The sequence below is a fragment of the Arachis ipaensis genome, chromosome B5 (assembly GCF_059453495.1).
Source record: "Arachis ipaensis isolate K30076 ecotype BB chromosome B5, ASM5945349v1, whole genome shotgun sequence".
NCBI lineage: Eukaryota > Viridiplantae > Streptophyta > Magnoliopsida > Fabales > Fabaceae > Arachis > Arachis ipaensis.
Window position 1 is genome coordinate 140,879,923 of NC_142440.1, and position 20,956 is coordinate 140,900,878.

A 20,956-nucleotide genomic window follows, 5' to 3' on the forward strand; every position below is an offset into this window, starting at 1 on the left:
ATTTGATACTCTACAAGGAGTGGAGAAAGATCAGGCAAGAGAAGAAAATAAAGAAAACATCAATCAGGCAAGTCAAAGGAGTAGATTACAAAAGAAAGAGGGTTTTCCTAAAGCAAATCAGCCTCACGACATGCTGGACACCAGAAACCAAAGCCAGAAAGGAGCACCAAAATTAAACCCTCCAAACAAAAACACAAAAGGAAAGGGCCCAGAAAATTCCAAAAAACAAAACCAAGATAATCTGAATTCAGGTAGCAACAATCAAAACAAAAAAAAAGCTATCATTATTGTGAAAGCCAACCAACACTCGTATGAGACTAACAAAAAAGATCAAGACCAAAGACATCAGGAATACTAGAGGCAATTCAATAGACTGGCCAAGGAAGTCTACCTAAGTCACAAATAAGGGAGCTATATTCCTACAAATGGTTCTAGCAGTGCAATATCAGGTGCTCTTATCGCAAAAATTATGGGTGGAGGAACTTCAGCACAAGGCAACGAATATTACAAAGATAGACCGCCAGAAGATGGGGATATGAGCAGTGAAGCTAATAGAATGGCTATCGATATTAATAAAATTGAAGAATCTACTCTGAGAATGCTAAGGAACCAAATGACATAGAAGCCTAGACTGAACTTCCTGAACCAGGGAGTTTTTTTTCTTCTATATCTCCATGATTAAATTTTCCTTGTTTTATTGTTATCCATGAATATTTTAACTTGGAATTGTCGAGGAGCCTCGGCTAAAGGCTTTAAATCTATTGTTAATGACCTTATGATCAAATATGGAACTGATTTCTGTGTTTTGTTGGAAACCCATGTCTCAGGTCTGAAAGCAAAATCAATTATTAGAAAATTGAGATTTGACTCTTGGTGCATTAGTGATACAGAAGGATATTCCAGGGGTATCTCGTGTCTCTGAAAACAGAATTCTTGAAAAATTAAGCCATTGCTCATTCATATGCAACATATACAGCGGTTTATCGAAGTCCGAGGATGGGGGGACGGAACGAACTCTGGACCAAGTTAAAAGATATTGCCACTACTTTAAGTGGTCCTTGGTGCTTAGGAGGGGACTTCAACTCTATTCTCTCCCTAAACGACACAGAAGGATCCTCTAACCTATCTTTTGGTACTAATAAATTTAACGATTGTTTAATTTGTTGTGAGCTTAAAGATTTAGCTTTTACTGGACCCTTTTCACTTGGAAAAGAGGTAATATTAAGAGAATACTTGACCGTTTCTTAAGTAACATAATTTTTTCTGATGATTTTCTAAATGTTTGTGTTAAGCACTTACCCAAACTGAAGTCAAATCATTTTTTCAATTTGTTGGATTTTCGTTTGGCCTATAGGGATGAAGGACCTAAACCCTTCAAATTCCTTGGCCTCTTGGGTTCTACATGAAGATTACAACAATTTGATTAAAAATAGCTGGCTGAAAAAAAAATAATTTTTTTACTTAATATGACAAGTTTCATTAAAAAGGCAAAGATATAGAATAAAGAGGTCTTTGAAAACATTTTCAAGAAAAAACAATGGATCCTCTTAAGGTTGGAAGGCATCAACAATAAGTGTTCTTTTAATCACAATCTTTTTTTGGATAAACTACAAAAAGAATTGTGGAAGGAGTATGAGTTTATAGCGATTCAAAAGGAAACATATTGGCAACAAATGTCTAGATGTGACACAATTCTTTTTGGGGACAAGAACTCGAAATACTTTCACTTAAAGGCTTATGGGAGGAGGAAGAAGAATGGAATAACCGCCCTTAAAAGTGAAGATAGAGATTGGGTAGAAGATGTGAAAATCTTAAAGAATTGGGGTGTCAATTTCTTTAAGACTCTTTATTGTTCTAATTTTGTTTCTAATTCCTTTGGTATTTCTAATCAGTTCCCCAGATTGCAGGAAATAGATTATGAAGAGATTGCAACAGAGATGACAAATGAGAAAATTAAAAATGTTGTTTCCTCTATGGGTAGTTGGAAGGCATCCGAAAGTGACGGTCTCCCAACAAAATTTTATCAACAAGTATGGAATGTGGTGGCTACCTCTTTCATAGACTGGGTGAAAGGAGTTTTTAGAGAACCAAACAATATTGAAAAAATTAACAAGACTCTAATTGCCTTAATTCCTAAGATCCCTTCGCTGAAAAATTTTGGGCATTTTAGGTCCATTAATCTTTGTAACGTTTGTTATAAGTTTGTAACTAAAATTATTGCTTTAAGACTGAAAAAGTTTATGTCCACACTTATCTCTAACACCCAATCTAGTTTTGTGCCTGGCAGGGTGAGCGCAGACAATATATTTGTAGCCCAAGAGGTAGTTCACACTATGAGAAATAAAAAACATGGAAAGGACTTTAAGGCTATAAAAATTGACTTAAAAAAGTTCCATGATAGGCTAAACTGGGCGTTTATAATGGACACTCTTAAGGATGCATGAATTCTAAAGAATATCACTAAAGTCGTCAGCTACTGCATATCAATGACTTCCATGAATATTCTTTGGAATGGCTCTCCTTCAGAGACCTTCAAGCCTACCAGAGGAATTCGACAGGGAGACCCCTTATCCCCTTATATTTTTGTTCTTTGTATTGAATGCTTATCTCACTTGATAAATAAATTAATTCATGACAAAAAATGGTAACCTATCATGCTTTCAAGGGGTGGACCTAAAATTTCTCATCTCTGTTTGGTAGATGACCTAGTACTTTTTGCTAAAGTAGATATGAAGCAAGTCCGGATCATCAAGAATGCTCTCTCTCTTTTTTGTGATTGTTCAGGTCAGAAGGTCAAACTCGAGAAGTCTTGTGTTTTCTTATCTAGCAACGTCAGTCATAACACTATCTTTTGAGTCAAGATCTAGGAATCAACCTCACAGTTAACTTGGGAAAGTATTTGGAATTTTCACTCATTCACAAACGGTGCAACAAACAACACTTTCGGTTTATTATTGACAAGATGAAAAGCAAGCTATCTAGCTAGAACAGGAAAACTCTCTCTTTAGCAGAAAGATGCACGCTCATACAATTGGTTCTTGTAACTATTTCAAGCTATTGCATGCAAACCATGAAGATCCCAGTAGTAGTGTGTCAAAAAGTTGACAAGATTTGTAGAGACTTTTTATGAGGAAGCAGCGAAAAGAGAAGAAAAATACATAGCATATGCAAGCCCAAAGAGAAAGGTGGGTTGGGTTAGAGAAAGGCTCAGGATTCAAACTCACTCTTCCTCATGAAACTCTCTTGAGGACTAATTCATAACAAAGACAAGCTTTGGGTAAAAGTCATGAGAGCCAAATATGACTGCGGTGAAGATATCTTGCCAAAGGTTCAGCATAGATCAGGTAGCTCACATGCTTGGGTTGGAATTAATAAGGTCTGGGAGAAATTCAAAACCAATCTCATCTGGAGGTTTGGAGATGGGAATAAATCCCTTTTTTTAGGGAACAATGGATCCCTGGATTCACTAATCTGAAAGAGGTGGCCTTAACTAATCTAGAAGAGGATAAACTCAATGAAAAGGTTGCAGACTATGTCACCGAAAATGGTGACTGGGATTGGGAAGCCCTGAATCGTGTTTTACCCGAAGAGGTCACAGATTTCCCACATACAATCAAAGCTCTTAATCCGCAAATCGGGGAAGATTCTATCAGTTGGGTGTCCTACCCAAATGGTGTTTTTTCTATTAAATTAGCCTATGAAACTTTTTGTATTGAAGATGGAGAGGAGCATACTCTATACAAACAGATTTGGAAAGCCAAATTGCCACAAAGACTCAGATCTTTTTGCTGGTTACTCACTCATGAGGCATTGTTGACAAATCATAAAAGAAGAAGGAGAGGACTTACTGAAGATGGCAACTGCCCAAGATGCCAAGGAGAAGAAGAGACTTTGCTCTATACATTGCGTGACTGCCCTTTTATCCGCACTGTTTGGAATAGCATTGTCAATAGTAGTTTATAACAAGAGTTTTTTAGCCTTTCTTATTCAAAATGGATTAAAAATAACTTGAGTAAACATACTCCATCCCAGGATAGTACTCTGTGACCATCACTTTCGTGACAACCTGCAACTTAGCCTGGCAATGCAGAAATGAATTAGTGTTTAGCAACCTAAATACCCAGAATAATCAGATGCATCACAAGATTAGGAACTTGGCAGAGAATTACAACCACATTCTAGATATCACAGAGCAGAATAAAAGAGCACTTCGTCTTACTAGAACAGTCTTGATTGGGTGAAAGTCGTCGAAAAGAGGATAGGCCAAACTCAATGTTGATGGTTCTGTATTTCAACCTGATAGCAAAAGAGCCACTAGGGGAATAATCAGAGACTCCAGAGGACGATTCATTGCTGGATTCAGTATGAACATCGAAAAATATAATGGAGAAAAGGGTCATGCTGTTCAAAGAAATCCCAGCTATAATGGTTCTCTTGATGAAAAACTGATGAGCGTGGAGTGGAGTTCTGCAGAACCACTCTTGTTTAGTATTTTTCTTTTTCCTGGGCTTTAGCCCTGTTTTATATCAAAGAATAAAAAAGTATTAGTACCCTTCTAAAACAAGGATACATAGCTTCCCCCTCCCCTCCCCTCCCCTCTTTTAATATCACAAGTTGCACAACTTAATGCAATATTTGTCTTGTTTCACTGAAAATAGGAATATTGATTGTTTTTATAATTTTTTCCTTTTATTTTCATAGTAACATTTTTATTATTATATCTTTTTTCTTGGTTTAAAAATTTAACAACCGAGAAATTGCATTTTCCATTGAAAGATCCACAATCAAATTAAGAGAACAAAACCATTATAGCTATAAACCAACTAAGTAAACAAATTAAAACAAATAGATGAACATTTTATAGTTTGTGGAATTGTTCCCTATTATATTATCCTCGCTTTCACCTAATCAACATATACCTTCTATAATGGTCACCGAGTTGTGTACTTGTGTTGAGCTTTCGCATAATGTAGTTGAAACCTTGAATTAATAACATGTCTATAATTTGTATTCTTCAAATTTTGTTCACTTAATGGATGGCTTGGTTTTAACCTTCAACTTGCTGTTTTATTTTCATTGCAGTAAAAAGCCCACCAGTATCAGCCTATCAGGCAAATTATCAACCAATACTATTGTTTGAAGCATTGAAATTTTCATGTCTGAAAAAAAGGCATTGAACTTTTGAAATATTTGTTGAACAAGTTAAATAAAATTTAAGCAATTTTGAAGTAATTTATTTATGACAAATATATTTATCTAAAGTAAATTTTCAAAATTATTTCTAAAAAAATAGAAAAAATATCATCCTTTTAGATTTGAAAACAACTAAAATCCTCTTAAAATAGATGACGAAAAATTAGCACAATCTTTTTATGGATAATTTATACAAGATAAAAATATTATTTTAGACCTTAAAGTTTCGGTTACATTTTAATTTAGTTCCTAACGCTTAAAAATTCTTTTTTTACAAACATTTTATTTCATTCTATTTTAATCTTTTGGTCGAAATTAAAATTTTTTCCAAAAATATTATTTTCTCTCTATTATTTTTTTTTTTACCAAAGATACGAAACTCGAACCCGCAACCTCTTAGATGAGTATGGGGAGACTATGCCATTTGAGCTATAACTCATTGGCTTATTTTCTCTCTATTATTGCCTTCTTATTTCTTTCACAATAAATTGAAAACTAATGAGCATATTATTTGATATATAATAATTTTTTTTTGAGTAATAACAACTTTAATTTTTTATCTCTCTAAACTAAATTAATAATTCTATTTGATATTTTTGCCTAAAATGCATTAGGAGTAAACTACTAATACTAAATGAAATATATATATTATGGAGACCATTTATAAACTCAACAAACTCAAAGTATCAATAATATTAATAATACATATTGTTATAAGGCTACAGATCGATGAAGATTTATCATTATGAGAATAATGTGGATTGATTAAAGTTTTACATATATTAAAATTCAATTAAATTTACATATATTTTATTCAAAATCAAGTTGTATGATCTAGATAATTTTCACAATAAAGTGGAAACTAATAAACACATTATTTGATATATAGTAAAAAAATTTTGTGTAATAACAAATTTATTTTTTTTATCTCTTTAAACTAAATTTTTTAGTGACTTCTCTTTAAACTAAATTAATAAATCTATTTGATATCTTTGCATTAAATTAATAACCCTAATAACATAGGGTCATTATTAATGTATTAACCGTATTTTAATGTTTATTATTTATATATTTAAAAGTTATATTTGAAAATTATTTATTTAGTTTCATAATAAATGATATTTTTAAATTTGAATAATTTATTAATTAGTTTGTATTCATTATATCATATATTCAATAATTTATTGAAAAAAATATTAATATAATGAATAAAAAAATAATTTAAAAAATATATCATTTAAAAAATAAGGATAAATAAACCTCTAACCAATTTAAATTTAGAGACAATTAAATCCCTGTCCATTTTTTAATCTGATACGTCAGTATTTTCCGTTTAGAGTTGACGAAAAAACAGTCACAGAAACCGCGTTGTCTCACGAAATAAAGAATAAGGACCGAAGTGGATCGTATTTTTTTTAAGGGATCGCATTATTTCAGATTGTTAGTAAACTCAAATTTTAAAGTAAAGCATGAGTATTAAATTTGAAAAGAACAAAAAGAGGAACAAAGATGCTGGAGGTGTAATACTATTATTGGAATCCTGAAAGTGTTCACCATTGTTGAATGATGGTGATAAAAAAAAAAAAAAAAACTATTTGGAGAGAAATTATGATGGAATGATGATCGAAAATTAGGAATTGGAAGAATATGTGTAGAGAAAATTAGTATTTGGAGGCAAAATTAGCGAACACTCAAAATGCAAAATTTTTCTTCAGATATCGAACCAAATTTTAGTTTAAAAATAAGTGAAAATGATATCGTGTTTTCATAACTAGAAATATATTAGTCATTCATGTTTTTTACTGTAATATCTGTTTCTACTTTTTAAATATATTGTATTAACTAGACTATATCTAAAGTCACATGACATTATTATTAATTTAATTCAAATTCAATAATATATAAGACAATAATAAACAATATAATTCAAATTCAATAATATAAAAATTAGTTACATGTACAATATAATAACTTCTTATAAATTGATTAGGTGAAACTTAACCTATGATATCTTGCAGGAACTAATACTAGAAAATTAACAATAAATAATAAATTATCATATAATATTGACACAAAAAATTATCATATAATATTAGTAAATTTTATATTTACATTTCATAATAAATAGGACAATTTACATAAATAAAATGAATGATAGAAAATGTTATGCAAATACAACAATAGAAAAAGTTATCATATAATATTAGTAAATTTTATATTTACATTTCATAATAAATAGGACAATTTACATAAATAAAATGAATGAGAGAAAGTCTTCACTTTATTTGTGGCTCCTATCTTAAGTTTGGTCATGATATGAAGGTGTGCAAGACTGACAGCAATGCGGGAGGAGGAACTAATGCCAAGGTGGTCGACGATGTAGCAAAGCAGCCAGAAAACTCAAATTCAAAAAATCCAGTGCATGTGAAAAAGGCAAGTTTTAATTTTGGCAAGAATCTTGGAGATGAGACTGTAAATATTACTGTCCCGGATTTGGTGGAGAGTGATTTGCATGCTGTTCTTGTAGACCATGCACAACATGAGGATTTGGAAGGCTGGACTCAAGTGATTAGGAAAAGAAAGTATAAAATGGATCAAAAGCCTTCTCCTAGCACCCATCAGGTCCAACCAAAAGCAAAGAAGACTCCTAACAAGGCTACCAATACTTGGACAAGGCCTAATCACCAACGTACAACACATGCTACTGGATCCAAAGTAAAATTAAGCAGGGGCATCAATATTGAAAAACCGGTTAGTGTGGCTTCTTTGGGGACCCGGCACAATGTTCATCATCAGCAGCAAGGTGAGACAACAAATGACACTGTGCGAAAGCGTCCTCGCCCAAACTCTTTGCAGAATTCACCAGATAAGGATGGAGCATCGACGGCGGGTATGGCACAAGTTTCGATGGAGAAAATTGGGCTGCAACTTGAGAGTCCATTAAAGGCAGGATCGTCGAAGACAGGGACATCATGTTGAGTCTCGAGTTTGTTATTGGAGCTCTCTTTTTGCTGTTTTTTATGGATAGTTTCAATATCATAGCCTGAAATGTGAGGGGTGCGTCTAACAAAATGACCCGTGTGCATTGCAAAAATTTGGTGAGAATATATAAACCATCTTTCTTCTTTCTCTTTGAGACTCGTACCATGTTTAATAATTTGAAGAATTTTTGGGATAAGTTAGGTTTTCATTGTGTTGGTATTGAGGAAGCAGTAGGACACAGGGGTGGCATTTGGTTTCTATCTTCTATTGCTAATGCTTCTTGTGTGGTTATTGATCAAATTGACCAATGTATCACAGTGAAAGTGAGTGTAGGTAACTTAGTTTGGCTTTGTAGTGCAGTATATGGGAGTCCTCAATTCGAAAAAAGAAGTATACTTTGGGATCATTTGCGTTCTATTAATTCAGGCCATAATGGACCGTGGATGGCCGTTGGTGATTTTAATGAGATTGTGGCACCAAACGAGAGTACATGTGCTTATTTTTCTTCTCACATAGCTAGTCTATTAGCTACTACTCTAGATGACTGTGAACTCTTTGATCTTAAAGTGACTGGTAGGAGATATACTTGGTATAGAGCAGTTCAAGCTGCAGGAACTTGGCTAAAAGGTTGGATAGAGCTCTAGTTAATGAGGCGTGGATGACAATGTTTCCTGAGGGTTATTCTGAAATTCTTAGTAGACTTCATTCTGATCATTGTCCTATTTTAATTTGTTGTCATGGTGGCCCCAAAGTGAAAGGTTCTCGTCCTTTTAGGTTCCAAGCTGCATGGGCAACACATCCTTCTTATAAACATGTTATTAGTAAGGCTTGGAATCAAGAGTTTGGAGGCGTTACTGAAAGGCTTAAGATGGTTCAACAGGCTTCTTTGGACTTTAACTCAAAGATTTTTGGAAATATTTTTCTGCGAAAAAGTAAGCTGGAATATCAGATTGATCAGATTCAACGGCGTTTGGAGGTTACTGATGTGTCATCTCTGAGAATTAAAGAAGCTGAACTGAGGGAAGATTACAATAGGCTTTTATTGCAAGAGGAACTTTTTTGGTACCAGAAATCTAGAGAGCAGTGGGTCAAGTATGGGAATAGAAACACTAAATTCTTTCATCTTCAGACTTTGGTGCGTAGAAACCATAATAGAGTACATGGATTATATGTTAGAGATGGGTCTTGGTCTACTGATCCTGGTATTCTCCAGGAAGAAGCACTCTCTTTTTACAGGAATCTCTTTGGTACAACGGAAGAGGTTGAGGTTGAGGTTGATTGTTTAGGGGATGCTCCGATGCCCACTCTAAGCACTGAGACTTGTGCTAGGTTAATTGACCCTGTCTCTTTTGCGGAAGTCAAGTCAGCAGTATTCAGTATGAGCCATTTTAAGGCTCCTGGTCCAGATGGCTTTCAAGCTTATTTTTTTAAAGAATATTGGAAGATAGTAGGCACAGAGATTTGGAATATTGTCCGGAGCGCTTTTTTGGGAGAATACTTAAATCCTAGCATCATGAAAACTCTGATTGTACTTATTCCTAAAATTGATAACCCTACCTTTATGAAGGATTTCAGGCCTATTAGCTTGTGTAATGTTGTTTATAAAATTATCACCAAAGTATTGACTAATCGACTTCGGCCTTTTCTTCCAGATATTGTTAGTCCGTTACAAGGAGGTTTTATTCCGAGTCGTAGTGCTCCTGATAATATTATTGTGGCCCAAGAAATTCTGAATTTCATGAAGCACACAAAATCCAAGAAAGGTACTCTTGCTTTTAAAATTGATCTTGAAAAAGCTTATGATAGGGTGGATTGGAGGTTTTTGGAGAGTACTCTCATTGCTTTTGGTTTTCCTATCATCACTGTTAATTTGATTATGAATTGTGTCCGTGCATCATCTCTTTCTATTATGTGGAATGGGAATAAATTGGATAGTTTTGCTCCTAGAAGGGGACTTAAACAGGGCGATCCAATGTCTCCTTACTTATTTGTGCTTTGTATGGAAAGACTTGCTTGCTATATATCTCATAAGGTGGTCGAGGGTGTGTGGAAACCAGTTTCTGTCACTAGGGGTGGCCCAAAATTTTCTCATTTGATGTTTGCAGATGATCTCTTACTCTTCTGTCAAGCTACAAAGAGTCAGGTCTAAATGGTCATGCATTCACTTAATATTTTTTGCAAAGGCATCTGGCATGAAAGTGAATCTTGAAAAGTCTAAAGTTTTTTGTTAAAATGTGACTGCTCGTAGAAGAGATATTTTTACTAGTGTTTCTTCAATACGTTTTGCTTTGGACTTAGGAAGATATCTTGGAGTTAACCTTAATCATTCCCGTACCAGTAGGGCTTCTTTTCATTTGGTGATTGAAAAGGTGAGGGAAAGATTATAATTGGAAAGGAAGGCTTCTAAATAAAGCAGGGAGACTTTGCCTGATCAATTCTGTTGCAGCATCCATTCCTGTCTATCATATGCAGGTATCTTTTTTTCCAAATTGGGTTTGCGATTTGTCTTCTGTGATGAGACAGTTCCTTTGGAAGGGTCAAGTTGATGGTAGAGGTCTTTCTCTTGTTAATTGGAGAACCGTGATCACTCAAAAGAAATTTGGTAGCCTGGGTGTTAGAGATCCTGCGTGTGTTAATATATCTTTACTTGGTAAATTAGTTTGACAACTTTTTCATTGTCAGGACAAGCCTTAGGTTGCTCTGTTGAGGGCAAAGTATCTGAGGAATGATGGAGTTTTAGATGGCCCTGTCCCCTGCAATGCTTCTCATGTTTGGAAGAGTATCTCAAAGGCTTTTAGTGCTCTTAAGGATGCATTCTCTTGGTGTGTTGGGTCACTTGATCAATCTTTTTGGTTTGACAATTGGAGTATTGAGGGCCCAATTGCTCAAGATGTCCCTTTTGTACATATATTTGACTCTGATTTAACTATTAGAGACGTTTGAAAAGATGGTCAATGAAATCTCCATGATATTTTCTCTATCATTCCAAAAGATGTCAAACAGCGTTTGAATGCTTATAATCCGGACTTGAATGCTGGAGAGAGTTCGGGTTGGTCGTGGGGTGTGGCATCTTCTAGCCAAAAGAAAGTTTGACTGGAATGAGCATGATAATTGGTTGTGGGTATGGCGACTGCATATTCCTGAGAAGTACAAGTTCTTGATTTGGCTCAGTCTTCATAATGCTATTCCTATGGCAGAGTTTCGTTTGGGTCGTGGTTTAGCTTTATCTAGCACCTGTCATCGGTGTCAGCATGATTCTGAATTCATTCTTCATTGTCTTCGGGAGTGCCCTAGTGCCAAGGAGGTCTGGAACCTTTTAGGCTTGTATTCAGATAACTTGAATTTACATTATTGGCTCTACAGAGGTGCAAGGAGTGGAGATGTTTTTCTTTTCTTTTCGACCATCTAGTGGATTTGGAGAAGCAGGAATCATGACTTATTTAATATAGATGATTCTTGGAGTGCTAGTAAAGTGGTGAGTTTGATTCGTAGTTCAGTAAGGGAGTTTCACACTATTTTTGCTATGCATCAATCTTTGTCTCCTCCGTCACTTTGTTTGCATTGGGTTCCACCTCCAGTTCATTCTGTTAAATTGAATTGTGATGCTAGTTGTTTTGCTCCTTTTGGCTATGCTGGTTTTGGTTGTATCATTCGCAATCCTGATGGATGTTAGTTGAAAGGTTGCACTGAAAAAGTCGGAGTGTGCAGTGTTCTTTTTGCTGAATTGTATGCAATTTGGAAAGGTTTACTTCTTGCTTGGAAGAGTGGATTTCGTGAGGTTATTTGTGAAACAGACTGTTTAGAAGCTCTTTCTTGGTAAACCAAAGAATGATTGGTAAGGATATTCCGGAATGGGATTTGGCAAAGCATATACAGGAGGTTATGAATTGGAATTGGAGAGCCTCTATTCTTTTAATTCAGAGGACTGCAAATAGTGTTGCAAATTGTATGGCTAAAGCAGCTGCTTCTGTCGCGGACATTCACTCGAATTGGAGCCAACCATGAAGTGAGCTTCAGCATCTAATAGATTTAGATATGACCCTAGCCAATTAATTTGGTTTTGTCTCTTTTTTTTTCTTTCTTTTCTATTTATTCACAAAAAAAAACAATAGAAAAAATTAGACGTAAATGCAATAAACCTCATTATATGTAATCCGCGACACCCTAACGCGGATTCCATTTACACGTAATCCGCTACACCCTGTCGCGGATTACATTCAGAAGCGAAAACACATAAACTGCTACACCCTGTAGCGAATTATGAAGGAGTTGGTTCACCGTATAAACCGCGATACCCTACAGCGGTTTCTTCACAATGTGGCTGCTTGGAAAATGGCTATGTGTGTATTTGGCAAACGCGTTGGAAAAGAGATGAGTGATTCCACCTCCGAACACACGTTCACGCGAAGCTAAAATTTGTTGCTTCTGCGTTTATGTTCATGGTGGCTGGTTACCGTGGGAAATTAGATGAAAAATTTTCTTCGTTCCAATGTTTTTTTTTTTCATCAAAATCTTTTAAATTTGTTTCAATCACTAACAAGGTGAATATTTTGATTTTCTTTATTATTTTTAGTGCTCTCTTTCATATTTTAATTTTTATATTTTTTTGTTTATATGATTTATGTGGTTGATTTTATGAAATTTTTATTCTTTCTTATCTATATAAATTTTTTTCTATTCTTTATTTGATGTACTCTATTTTTGTTTTGTATAAAAAAATTATTTTTTTCTCCGGTTTGTAAAATTTGTAATTGTAATTATTATATAATACGTTTATTATCAAAATTTTGCATAGTATGAATTATGATCCTATCAAGAAGTATAAAATAAATAAAAAAACTAATTATAAGTAACAATAGAATTATAAATAATAAAAATTTATAGTTTAAAATAATATCAAATTACAGAGTACTGATAATACTAAAAAAATTATAGAATATTTTCTTTTTATTTGACATTATAAAATTTATAATACTCTCTTTCATATTTTTATCTTTTATTGTATTTATTTTATTTATATGATAAATAACTTTTATATTATTTCACTTCTGATTTTTCATATATATTATTATTTTTTACAATTTTTATTATTTCTTTGTTCATATTAACTTTTTTTTTATTATTTACGGTTCTTTATGTCTAATAGGTTTTTTTATTATTTTTTTTATCATTTTTGTATAATACTATTTTTTTATTATATAATAATTACAATTATAAATTCTAAAAAATCGAATAAAAAACAAAATTTTTTGTAAAAAACAAAAATAGAATATATCAAAAAATAGAAAAAAAAAACTCATTCAAATAAGAAAGAATAAAATTTTCATAATCCAACAACAAATATTATAGGGTGAAGTACTGAAATCGTCCCTAAGGTCTGGGTGAAAATCAAAATCGTCTCCGACCTTTTTTTGTTATTAAAATCATCCTCAACGTTACAAAACGTTACAAAATTATCCTTTTCCACTTCAATTTTATTTTTTTTTTATCATATTACCCTTCATTATTAATAAAAATAATATTAAAAAATTAAAACAAACTCCCCCCTTCCCCTTCCGTAACTCCCTCACTCCCTCACCTATGGGTGGCAAACGGGCCTAAACCCGCCGGGTCGGTCCGCGTAACCCGCCGAAAAAGGCGGGTTGGGCTGGAAAATTGGGACCGCCAAATAGTAAAAGCCCGCCTAACCCGCACCGCTTAAACCGCGGGCTTTGGCGGAGCGGGGCGGGCTTCCCCGCCTGGCTTAGAATTTTTTTAGCAAGGGGTATTTTTACAATTTTTTTTACCAAAACCCAACTTCCCCCAACCCAACTTACAAGAGAATGAAGATGAAAATTGAGTATTTTGGATTATATTTATTTTGTTTTAGAGACAATGTTTATAATTATGTTTTGGATTATGTTTATTTTGCTTTGGGAACAATATTTATAATTACAAAGACTTTAATGTTTGTGAATATAAAAATTATAATTTGTTTATACTTTTAGAAATTATAATAGTTAAAAGTAAAAAATAGGAGAGATTTTTTTATACCTTTATATATATTATTTAATAGTTAAAAATAAAAAAAAAAAGAGGTTATTTGGCGGGCTTAACCCGCCGGCCCACCAGCTCGCCATTAGGCGAAGCGGATTAGGATTCTGGGACCGCCTCACTAGGCGGGGCGGGGCGAGGCGGGCTTTCCCGCTTGCCACCCCTACCCTCACCCCACTCCCTCACTCACCCTCCCGTAAGGCCGTAACCCCCACCCCCACCCCCCACCCTCACCCCCCACCCTCACTCACCCAATTCCCTTCCACCTCCTCCATCTCCCTTTTCTCACCACCATCACCACTGCCACCATAGCCATTCATTACTCATAACAAAACAAATTAACAGCAACATTCACAAAACAAAATAAATCAACAAAAAAATCAGAGACAGAAGAAGCATAACAATTTCAATAATCACATCGATTTCAATAAACAATAATTCAATAATCATCAACTACAATTTCAGTTTTCAGATCCAAAAGTTCAATAATCATCAAGTTACAATTTCAGAAGCAGATGTTCAAGCAGAGCAGAGGAAGAAGCAGAGGCAGTCACAGAAGAAGAAGCAAAGGCAGTCACAGAAGAAGAAGCAGCGCCGGCGGGGTCCCCCTCCCGATGACCACGCGACGGCGGCGGCGGCGAGAAGAAAAATCTTCTCCCTCAGAGCCTTATGCACCTTACTCCCATCAATATCCCTGTACCCAAAACTATTCCCATTGTAACCAACCGGTGCCTGCAAGTCACCTTTTTCAGTGGACCACCCCATCCGTGTGTGCCCTGTTTCTCCCAAATTTAAAACCCTAATTTCGAAGTACCACGCTCCTTCAACCACCCCTCTCGTTGGCCTCACCATTCTGTAACCCTTCGTGCTCCTTGCCACCATTCGGTCCTCGCTCAGCTCAACCTTCTCCGCCTTGTACACCTTCGAGAGGCAGATCTTCATCTCTGCCGTGTCGTCGCTCTTGTCCGGGAACCTTGGCACCGGCGTTATAAGCACCGTGTCTTTGCCGTTTGCGCCATGGTGATTGTTGTTATTGTTGTTAGCCTTGTTCTTGTTCTTTGAGGGAGGTGAGGGGTGGGGGGTGAGGGAGTGGGCTGAGGGGGTTACGGGAGGGTGAGTGAGGGGTGAGGGGTGGGGGATGAGGGAGTGGGCTGAGGGGGTTACGGGAGGGTGAGTGAGGGAGTGAGGGAGTGAGAGACGAGAAGGGAGGGGAGGGGAGTTTGTTTTAATTTTTTAATATTATTTTTAATTATTTTTATTAATAATGAAGGGTAATATGGTAAAAAAAATAAAATTGAAGTGAAAAATGACGATTTTATAACGTTTTGTAACGTTGAGGATGATTTTAATAACAAAAAAAGGTCGGGGACGATTTTGATTTTCACCCCAGACCTTAGGGACGATTTCAGTACTTAATCCAATATTATATGAACAAAATTTCTCATCTAAACCAGCCACCATGAACATGAACGTAGAAGCAACAAATTTTAGCTTCGCGTGAACGTGTGTTTAGAAGTGGAATCACTTCTCTTTTCGCCAACCTGTTTGCCAAACACACACATAGCCATTTTTCAGGCAGCCATATTGTGAAGAAACCGCTATAGGGTATCGCAGTTTATACAGTGAGCCAACTCCTTCATAATCCGCTACAGGGTCTCGCGGAATACACTTTGGGCCTCTCTCTTCATAAACTGCTACAGGGTGTAGCGGTTAACGTGATTTTGCTTCTGAACGTAATCCGCGAGAGGGTGTAGCGGATTACGTGTAAATGGAATCTGAGTTAGAGTGTCGCGGATTACATATAATGAGGTTTGTCGCATTTGTGTCTGGTTTTTTCTATTGCTGTATTTGCGTAACATTTTCTCTCATTTATTTTATTTATGTAAATTGCCCTAATAAATACTACATAAAAAATATACTAGTGGTCACAATTTATAGCGCCAACAATTACCAGCACCGCAGCACCAAAAGTTTTAATATAGTTAACCATTTTTCCTTCTGATCCAAGGTAGAATCGCAACTTTTTAATGACATAACAAAAGTTAAATTACCTATGCCTACAAATGGTAAAACCTGAAAAGAACTGCATTGTAGATTGCATAACGAAAACTGAAAAAAATAAAAAATAAAAAATAAAAAATAAAAAATACTATTCAACTTGAGCTCCCATTTTGTATGTCAGTGAAAATGAACAAAGAATTGGTTAACTATATTAAAACTTTCCCTTTCTGTAGAGTCTCAAACAACTCTTGATGACAGAGCCATCTTGTTCTTGATGAACTTGCAATATCCAAAACGAATTACACCATAAAGCAAAATTATTCCGTTTGCAGTATCAAATGTTTATTTGGAGTACTGTTTGCTTAAGTCTAAAACTGTTTTATGCAGCACGCACCACACAAAGTTAGAATGGAAGTATATAAATGAAGAACCAAATTATAATGCAAAGATTGGCTTTGCAAAGTTTATAGCAACAGCAATATTTCATCCGTTTGAGATGAAGTGATTTTTGAAGTTTAAAATCTAGTGAGTATGGGTTCAACTAGAAACCAAATTAGTTGAGAAGAACTCTAGTGTCTCACAATTGATTCCAAAGGGGCCAAATACAAATCAAAGTATAAAGGAAAATTCACACTAGAGAGCTTCAACATAGTTTGGATTATTGTGTAGCCAGTTAAATTTATACATATAACATGGTAGATTGGTATTTACCCATATGTAAATGGAGGACTCTTGGATCAAAAATCAACAAGCATTATCTACTCAGATGTTAATTCCTACTAACTCACAACTAATTTGGGTTAATCAACTCCTAAACGAAAACAAGCAACGGAACCAACAGCTCATTGCAGAACAATTCAGTACAGATATTGCACAGAATATTTTACAAACTGAAATTGGGGAAGGGGATGATTCAGTTACCTGGCCAAGGGAGAAAAAGGGTTGCTACACCGTGGCTTCAGGATATTTACTGGCACACTAGTTCTACCACCCTCCACTCGAGCTGATGCCACTCCACTGCCAGCAGAAGAAGCTCTGGACTTCTATTTGGGACCTGAAAGTGCAACCGAAAATAAGAATCTTCCTCTGGAAAGTAATGCATTGCCAGTGAACCAACAACTCCATGGAAGAATCAGAACAATACCCCCAACCTGTCGAAGATGTACCGCGATGGAAGAAACAGTCCAACACTGCATAATTAGCTGTGGTCAGTCATGGTCCACTTGGCTCAGATCCAAAATTGGAGTCCCTGGAAGTCAAACGGACCAAGAAGTATGGCAACGGTGGATGGAGTTAACTGAGAAGTTGAAAAGAAGCAGAAATGGCGTGAAGAAATTGAGAGAAGCTGCAAACCTGATGTGGGAGATATAGAAGGCTCGCAACAGATTCATGTTTGACGGTGAAGAGTTCGATGAGGCTTGTGTCCTTGAACGAGCCAGAAGGAGTGAATCAGAGTTCCAAGCGTGCTTGCTCGACTGAGGAATGCGAAGAAGATTAGAAATGTCTGAAGAAGAAGTTTTCACTTTACTCTTTCCTTCCCTTTCAATGTTGTTTCCTGATTTAGATAAGTTTCGTTGGGAAATCTCTCTTTTAGTCTTGTAAGTGGTCCATCGTGGACCCAAATCCTAATTTTCAGGAAATGAAATTCTACCTTTGAGAAAAAAAAAACAAGGATGAAAGCCATGTCAAGCCTCAACCTAAGTCAACCACCAATACAAGATAAAAATCAGTTTCATAAATATGAAATATTCAGCAATAAAGCTATATCATAGTCCAACATCTAATTGAAAATAAATAATAAATAAATAAATGCAATAATTATGCAAATAAATTTACCAAATAAAATCAACTGCAATTCCAAAGAATTCTATATTGTTTCACTTTTAAGTTTTAACACTCCCATCTCAAACACCACAAAACAAAACTCCAAGCTAGTAACTTTTTTCAAAATACTAATAAAAAGAGACAATAGAATAATGTCTACACAAGAAATAACGAGGTAATTTATCTAAGAATTAACAGAAAAACATTCTCCGAAAAAATACTTCATAATGTACATATTTTCAACAGAAGCAATTTCCAAGCAATACAACTGAGTAGCATTAATTAAGAAAATGGCCAAAAATTTTGAGATAAATGAACCATATTAACCTTGACTCGATGTTGCTTAGGTTGATGAAAAAAGGGGACATGCATTTTAGAAGGTGGGTTTATTTTTGAGATGGAAGTGAAAACTATATAGCCTGAGAATAAATCCTTATTACCTACTTAAATTTGCTTTTACAACAATTCCCAGAGGATTCAATCAAATAAACAATAGCTCACGGTTGCTTATGATAAAACAGTCATAGGAATTAGTTTGATATATATATATATATATATATATATATATATATATATATATTTGGTACCTACAAAGTTGCGGAAAAATAAGTTGCACAACAGAATAACAGAATTATATTGATGTCATGGCATTGCCAAAGTAACCTGACCCAACAGACACAGAATTTACAAAACTATGATACATATTCAGCAACAATGAGATGTAATTTCAATTTGAGTTGATGTATCTTACCTTCTTTTATCAATTCAATAAGCCTCTAGCAACCATTTCCCGAAGAAGTTTCTCCGCCATGTCATTCTCATTTTTTTCAAACAAAGCACGGATAACAGTTTCAAAAGTCACAGCATCTGGTAAGCAACCATTGCCTTCCATTTTTGACAAGAGTGCCAATGCTTCTTCAAACAAGCCCTCTTTGCAGAGCCCATTGATAATAATATTGTATGTCCTCACATTTGGACGATAGCCTTTAACGGAAAGATCTTGAAAAATCTCTTTTGCATCTATAAGTCTTCCACCTTTGCATAGGCCGTCTATAAATATATTGTAAGTGTATATATCTGGATCAATGTCACACTCTTTCATTTGATTGAATAACATAAAAGCCTCGTTAGGTTGTTGGTTTTTGAACATCCCATCCAACAATGAATTGTAAGTGACTACATCAGCGGGTTGACCTCTATCATGCATCTCGACAAGAAGCTCCAAAGCACGGGAGATTCTCTTTGATTTGCTCAAGCCATCAAAAAGAGTGTTGTAAGTTACCGTGTCTGGAACCAAGTTCTTGCTACGCATTTCTTCAAAGAGATTCAAGGCTTCATCGACCATTTTACTTTTGCAGAAGCCATTAATCATGATACTGTAACTTTGAACATTGGGTGACACTCTAATTTGGGTCATTGTGTTGAATATATATTTTGCCTTATTTACCTGATTAACCAAACAATAACCATCCATTAAGCTGGTATAAGTAACCACATTTGGTTTCACACCATGTTTTGCCATTACAGCCAATACACTCTTAGCATCTTTGATCTTTCCTTCCTTGCATAGCCCATCAATCAAAGTATTATAGGTACGAACATTTGGAGTAACGTTTATGAGAATCATATCATTTAGCAAATGAACGGCTTCCTTGAGTTGATCAGCAAGGCACAATCCATAAATGAGAGTGTTGTAGGTGATAACATCGGGAGAAATTCCCTTAGCAAGCATTTCAGAGAATAAATGAAAAGCCTGACTTACAAGTGTATCCTTGCAGAGGCTATCAATAATTGCGCTGTACATGAAGACATCAGGAGCAATGCCATACCGTGGGATCTTTCTCAACACTTGAATAGCAGCTGATGTGTGTCCGGTCTTACAGAGCCCATTGATCAAGGTCCCATAAGTGACTTGGTCGAAGTGAAATCCATGAGCCAGCACTCTGTCATGAAAGTGCACTGCTTTTTCAACACTACCGCAGAGACAGAGACCTTTCAGGATTGTTGTCATAGTTACCGTATCAGGTTGAAAATCCATCCTGAAAATTTTGGCCAATACAGAGAAAGCAAGCGTCATACGACCCATGCCGAAACAACAATTGATTAAGATGCTCAAAGTAACTATGCTGGGCGCGATTCCTCTGGCTTGCAATTGCTGAAAAAGGGAAACGGCGGCGTGGAAATGCTTCGTCTTGGAAAGGGATCCCAAAATCTTGTTAAATTGGATGATGGGAGGAGTACGACGCACAGAGAGCATGCAAGTGAAGGAATCAACAGCTTCATGAACTTCACGAAGGGATGGGGGCTCAGAATGAGAGTGAAGGGATGAAGAGGAAGGGAAGGAAACAAAATTAGGGATTTGGAGAAGAGAATACCTAGAAATGAAAGTGATCCTTGAGGTTGAGGATGACAACATTTTAGTGATTCGCACTTTCGCTGTTGTCTAAGTTTGAGGGAGTGTGCTAACTCTGCGGAAATAGTCCTCTCAATTTTGTCAGCTTTGGTTCTGTTTCCGACACCCCCCATACTAATGAAAGGTCTCCAGACCCCAGTCCCGTTTTACTTGGGTCCAATTGATTTTTTTTTATCAATTTGTGAAGACGTATATACCAATTACCAAATAAATTACAAGGCTTGCGGGAGTAATGGTTTCATTATGCTTGAGAAAAAAAGGTGATCCATCAACAAACAACTGGAACAACAATAATAAAATTTAATTATTTTATTAATCTTTATAATTTGATAAAATTTTTAATTAAGTTTTTAGGGTTTAAAAAATTATAATTAACCTCTTATATTAGATAAAAATTTATAATTAAATCTTTATTAGTTGTTATTTAAAGGTTAAATTATATAATTAATTCTTATATTTTGCTGAAATTATAAATTAGTTCTTACACTTTAAAAGTTTGTAATTAGATTT

At 35.3% G+C, this 20,956-nt stretch overlaps 2 protein-coding genes across 11 annotated transcripts; one reads left to right on the top strand and one right to left on the bottom strand.

The window, feature by feature from the left end:
* Nucleotides 1-1,695: 1,695 nt before the first annotated feature.
* Nucleotides 1,696-20,559, bottom strand: LOC107641121 (uncharacterized). Of its 10 annotated transcripts, none has more exons than XM_088486516.1 (6): nucleotides 20,409-20,559; nucleotides 18,785-20,319; nucleotides 17,563-17,906; nucleotides 17,354-17,458; nucleotides 17,131-17,263; nucleotides 1,696-4,516 (listed from the first exon to the last, which is right to left on the bottom strand). In XM_088486516.1, the coding sequence occupies exons 1-2, from the start codon at nucleotides 20,557-20,559 to the stop codon at nucleotides 18,794-18,796; spliced, it is 1,677 nt and encodes a 558-aa protein (XP_088342642.1). In that variant the 3' UTR covers nucleotides 1,696-4,516; nucleotides 17,131-17,263; nucleotides 17,354-17,458; nucleotides 17,563-17,906; nucleotides 18,785-18,793. The 10 variants fall into 10 exon arrangements, with proteins under 10 accessions (XP_088342642.1, XP_088342649.1, XP_088342645.1 ...); XM_088486523.1 differs by having other exon boundaries at nucleotides 17,563-17,764; nucleotides 17,861-17,906; nucleotides 18,785-20,544; XM_088486519.1 differs by lacking the exon at nucleotides 1,696-4,516 and having other exon boundaries at nucleotides 16,767-17,263; nucleotides 17,563-17,834.
* On the top strand, nucleotides 8,834-12,180 carry LOC148565990 (uncharacterized). Its single transcript, XM_088487329.1, has 3 exons — nucleotides 8,834-9,537; nucleotides 11,347-11,479; nucleotides 12,097-12,180. The coding sequence occupies exons 1-3, from the start codon at nucleotides 8,834-8,836 to the stop codon at nucleotides 12,178-12,180; spliced, it is 921 nt and encodes a 306-aa protein (XP_088343455.1).
* Nucleotides 20,560-20,956: the final 397 nt, after the last annotated feature.

What these genes read in the sequence shown, in the direction of transcription:
- LOC148565990 (XM_088487329.1), top strand. Translation starts at nt 8,834, where the DNA reads ATGACAATGTTTCCTGAGGGTTATTCTGAAATTCTTAGTAGACTTCAT. An exon ending in GTCTCTTTTGCGGAAGTCAA is followed by an intron (nt 9,538 to 11,346) that starts GTCAGCAGTATT and finishes GATTTGGCTCAG; the next exon opens with TCTTCATAATGCTATTCCTA. An exon ending in AGTGCCCTAGTGCCAAGGAG is followed by an intron (nt 11,480 to 12,096) that starts GTCTGGAACCTT and finishes CTTTTAATTCAG; the next exon opens with AGGACTGCAAATAGTGTTGC.
- LOC107641121 (XM_088486516.1), bottom strand. Translation starts at nt 20,559, where the DNA reads ATGGGGGGTGTCGGAAACAGAACCAAAGCTGACAAAATTGAGAGGACT. An exon ending in AGGATCACTTTCATTTCTAG is followed by an intron (nt 20,320 to 20,408) that starts GTATTCTCTTCT and finishes CCCTTCGTGAAG; the next exon opens with TTCATGAAGCTGTTGATTCC.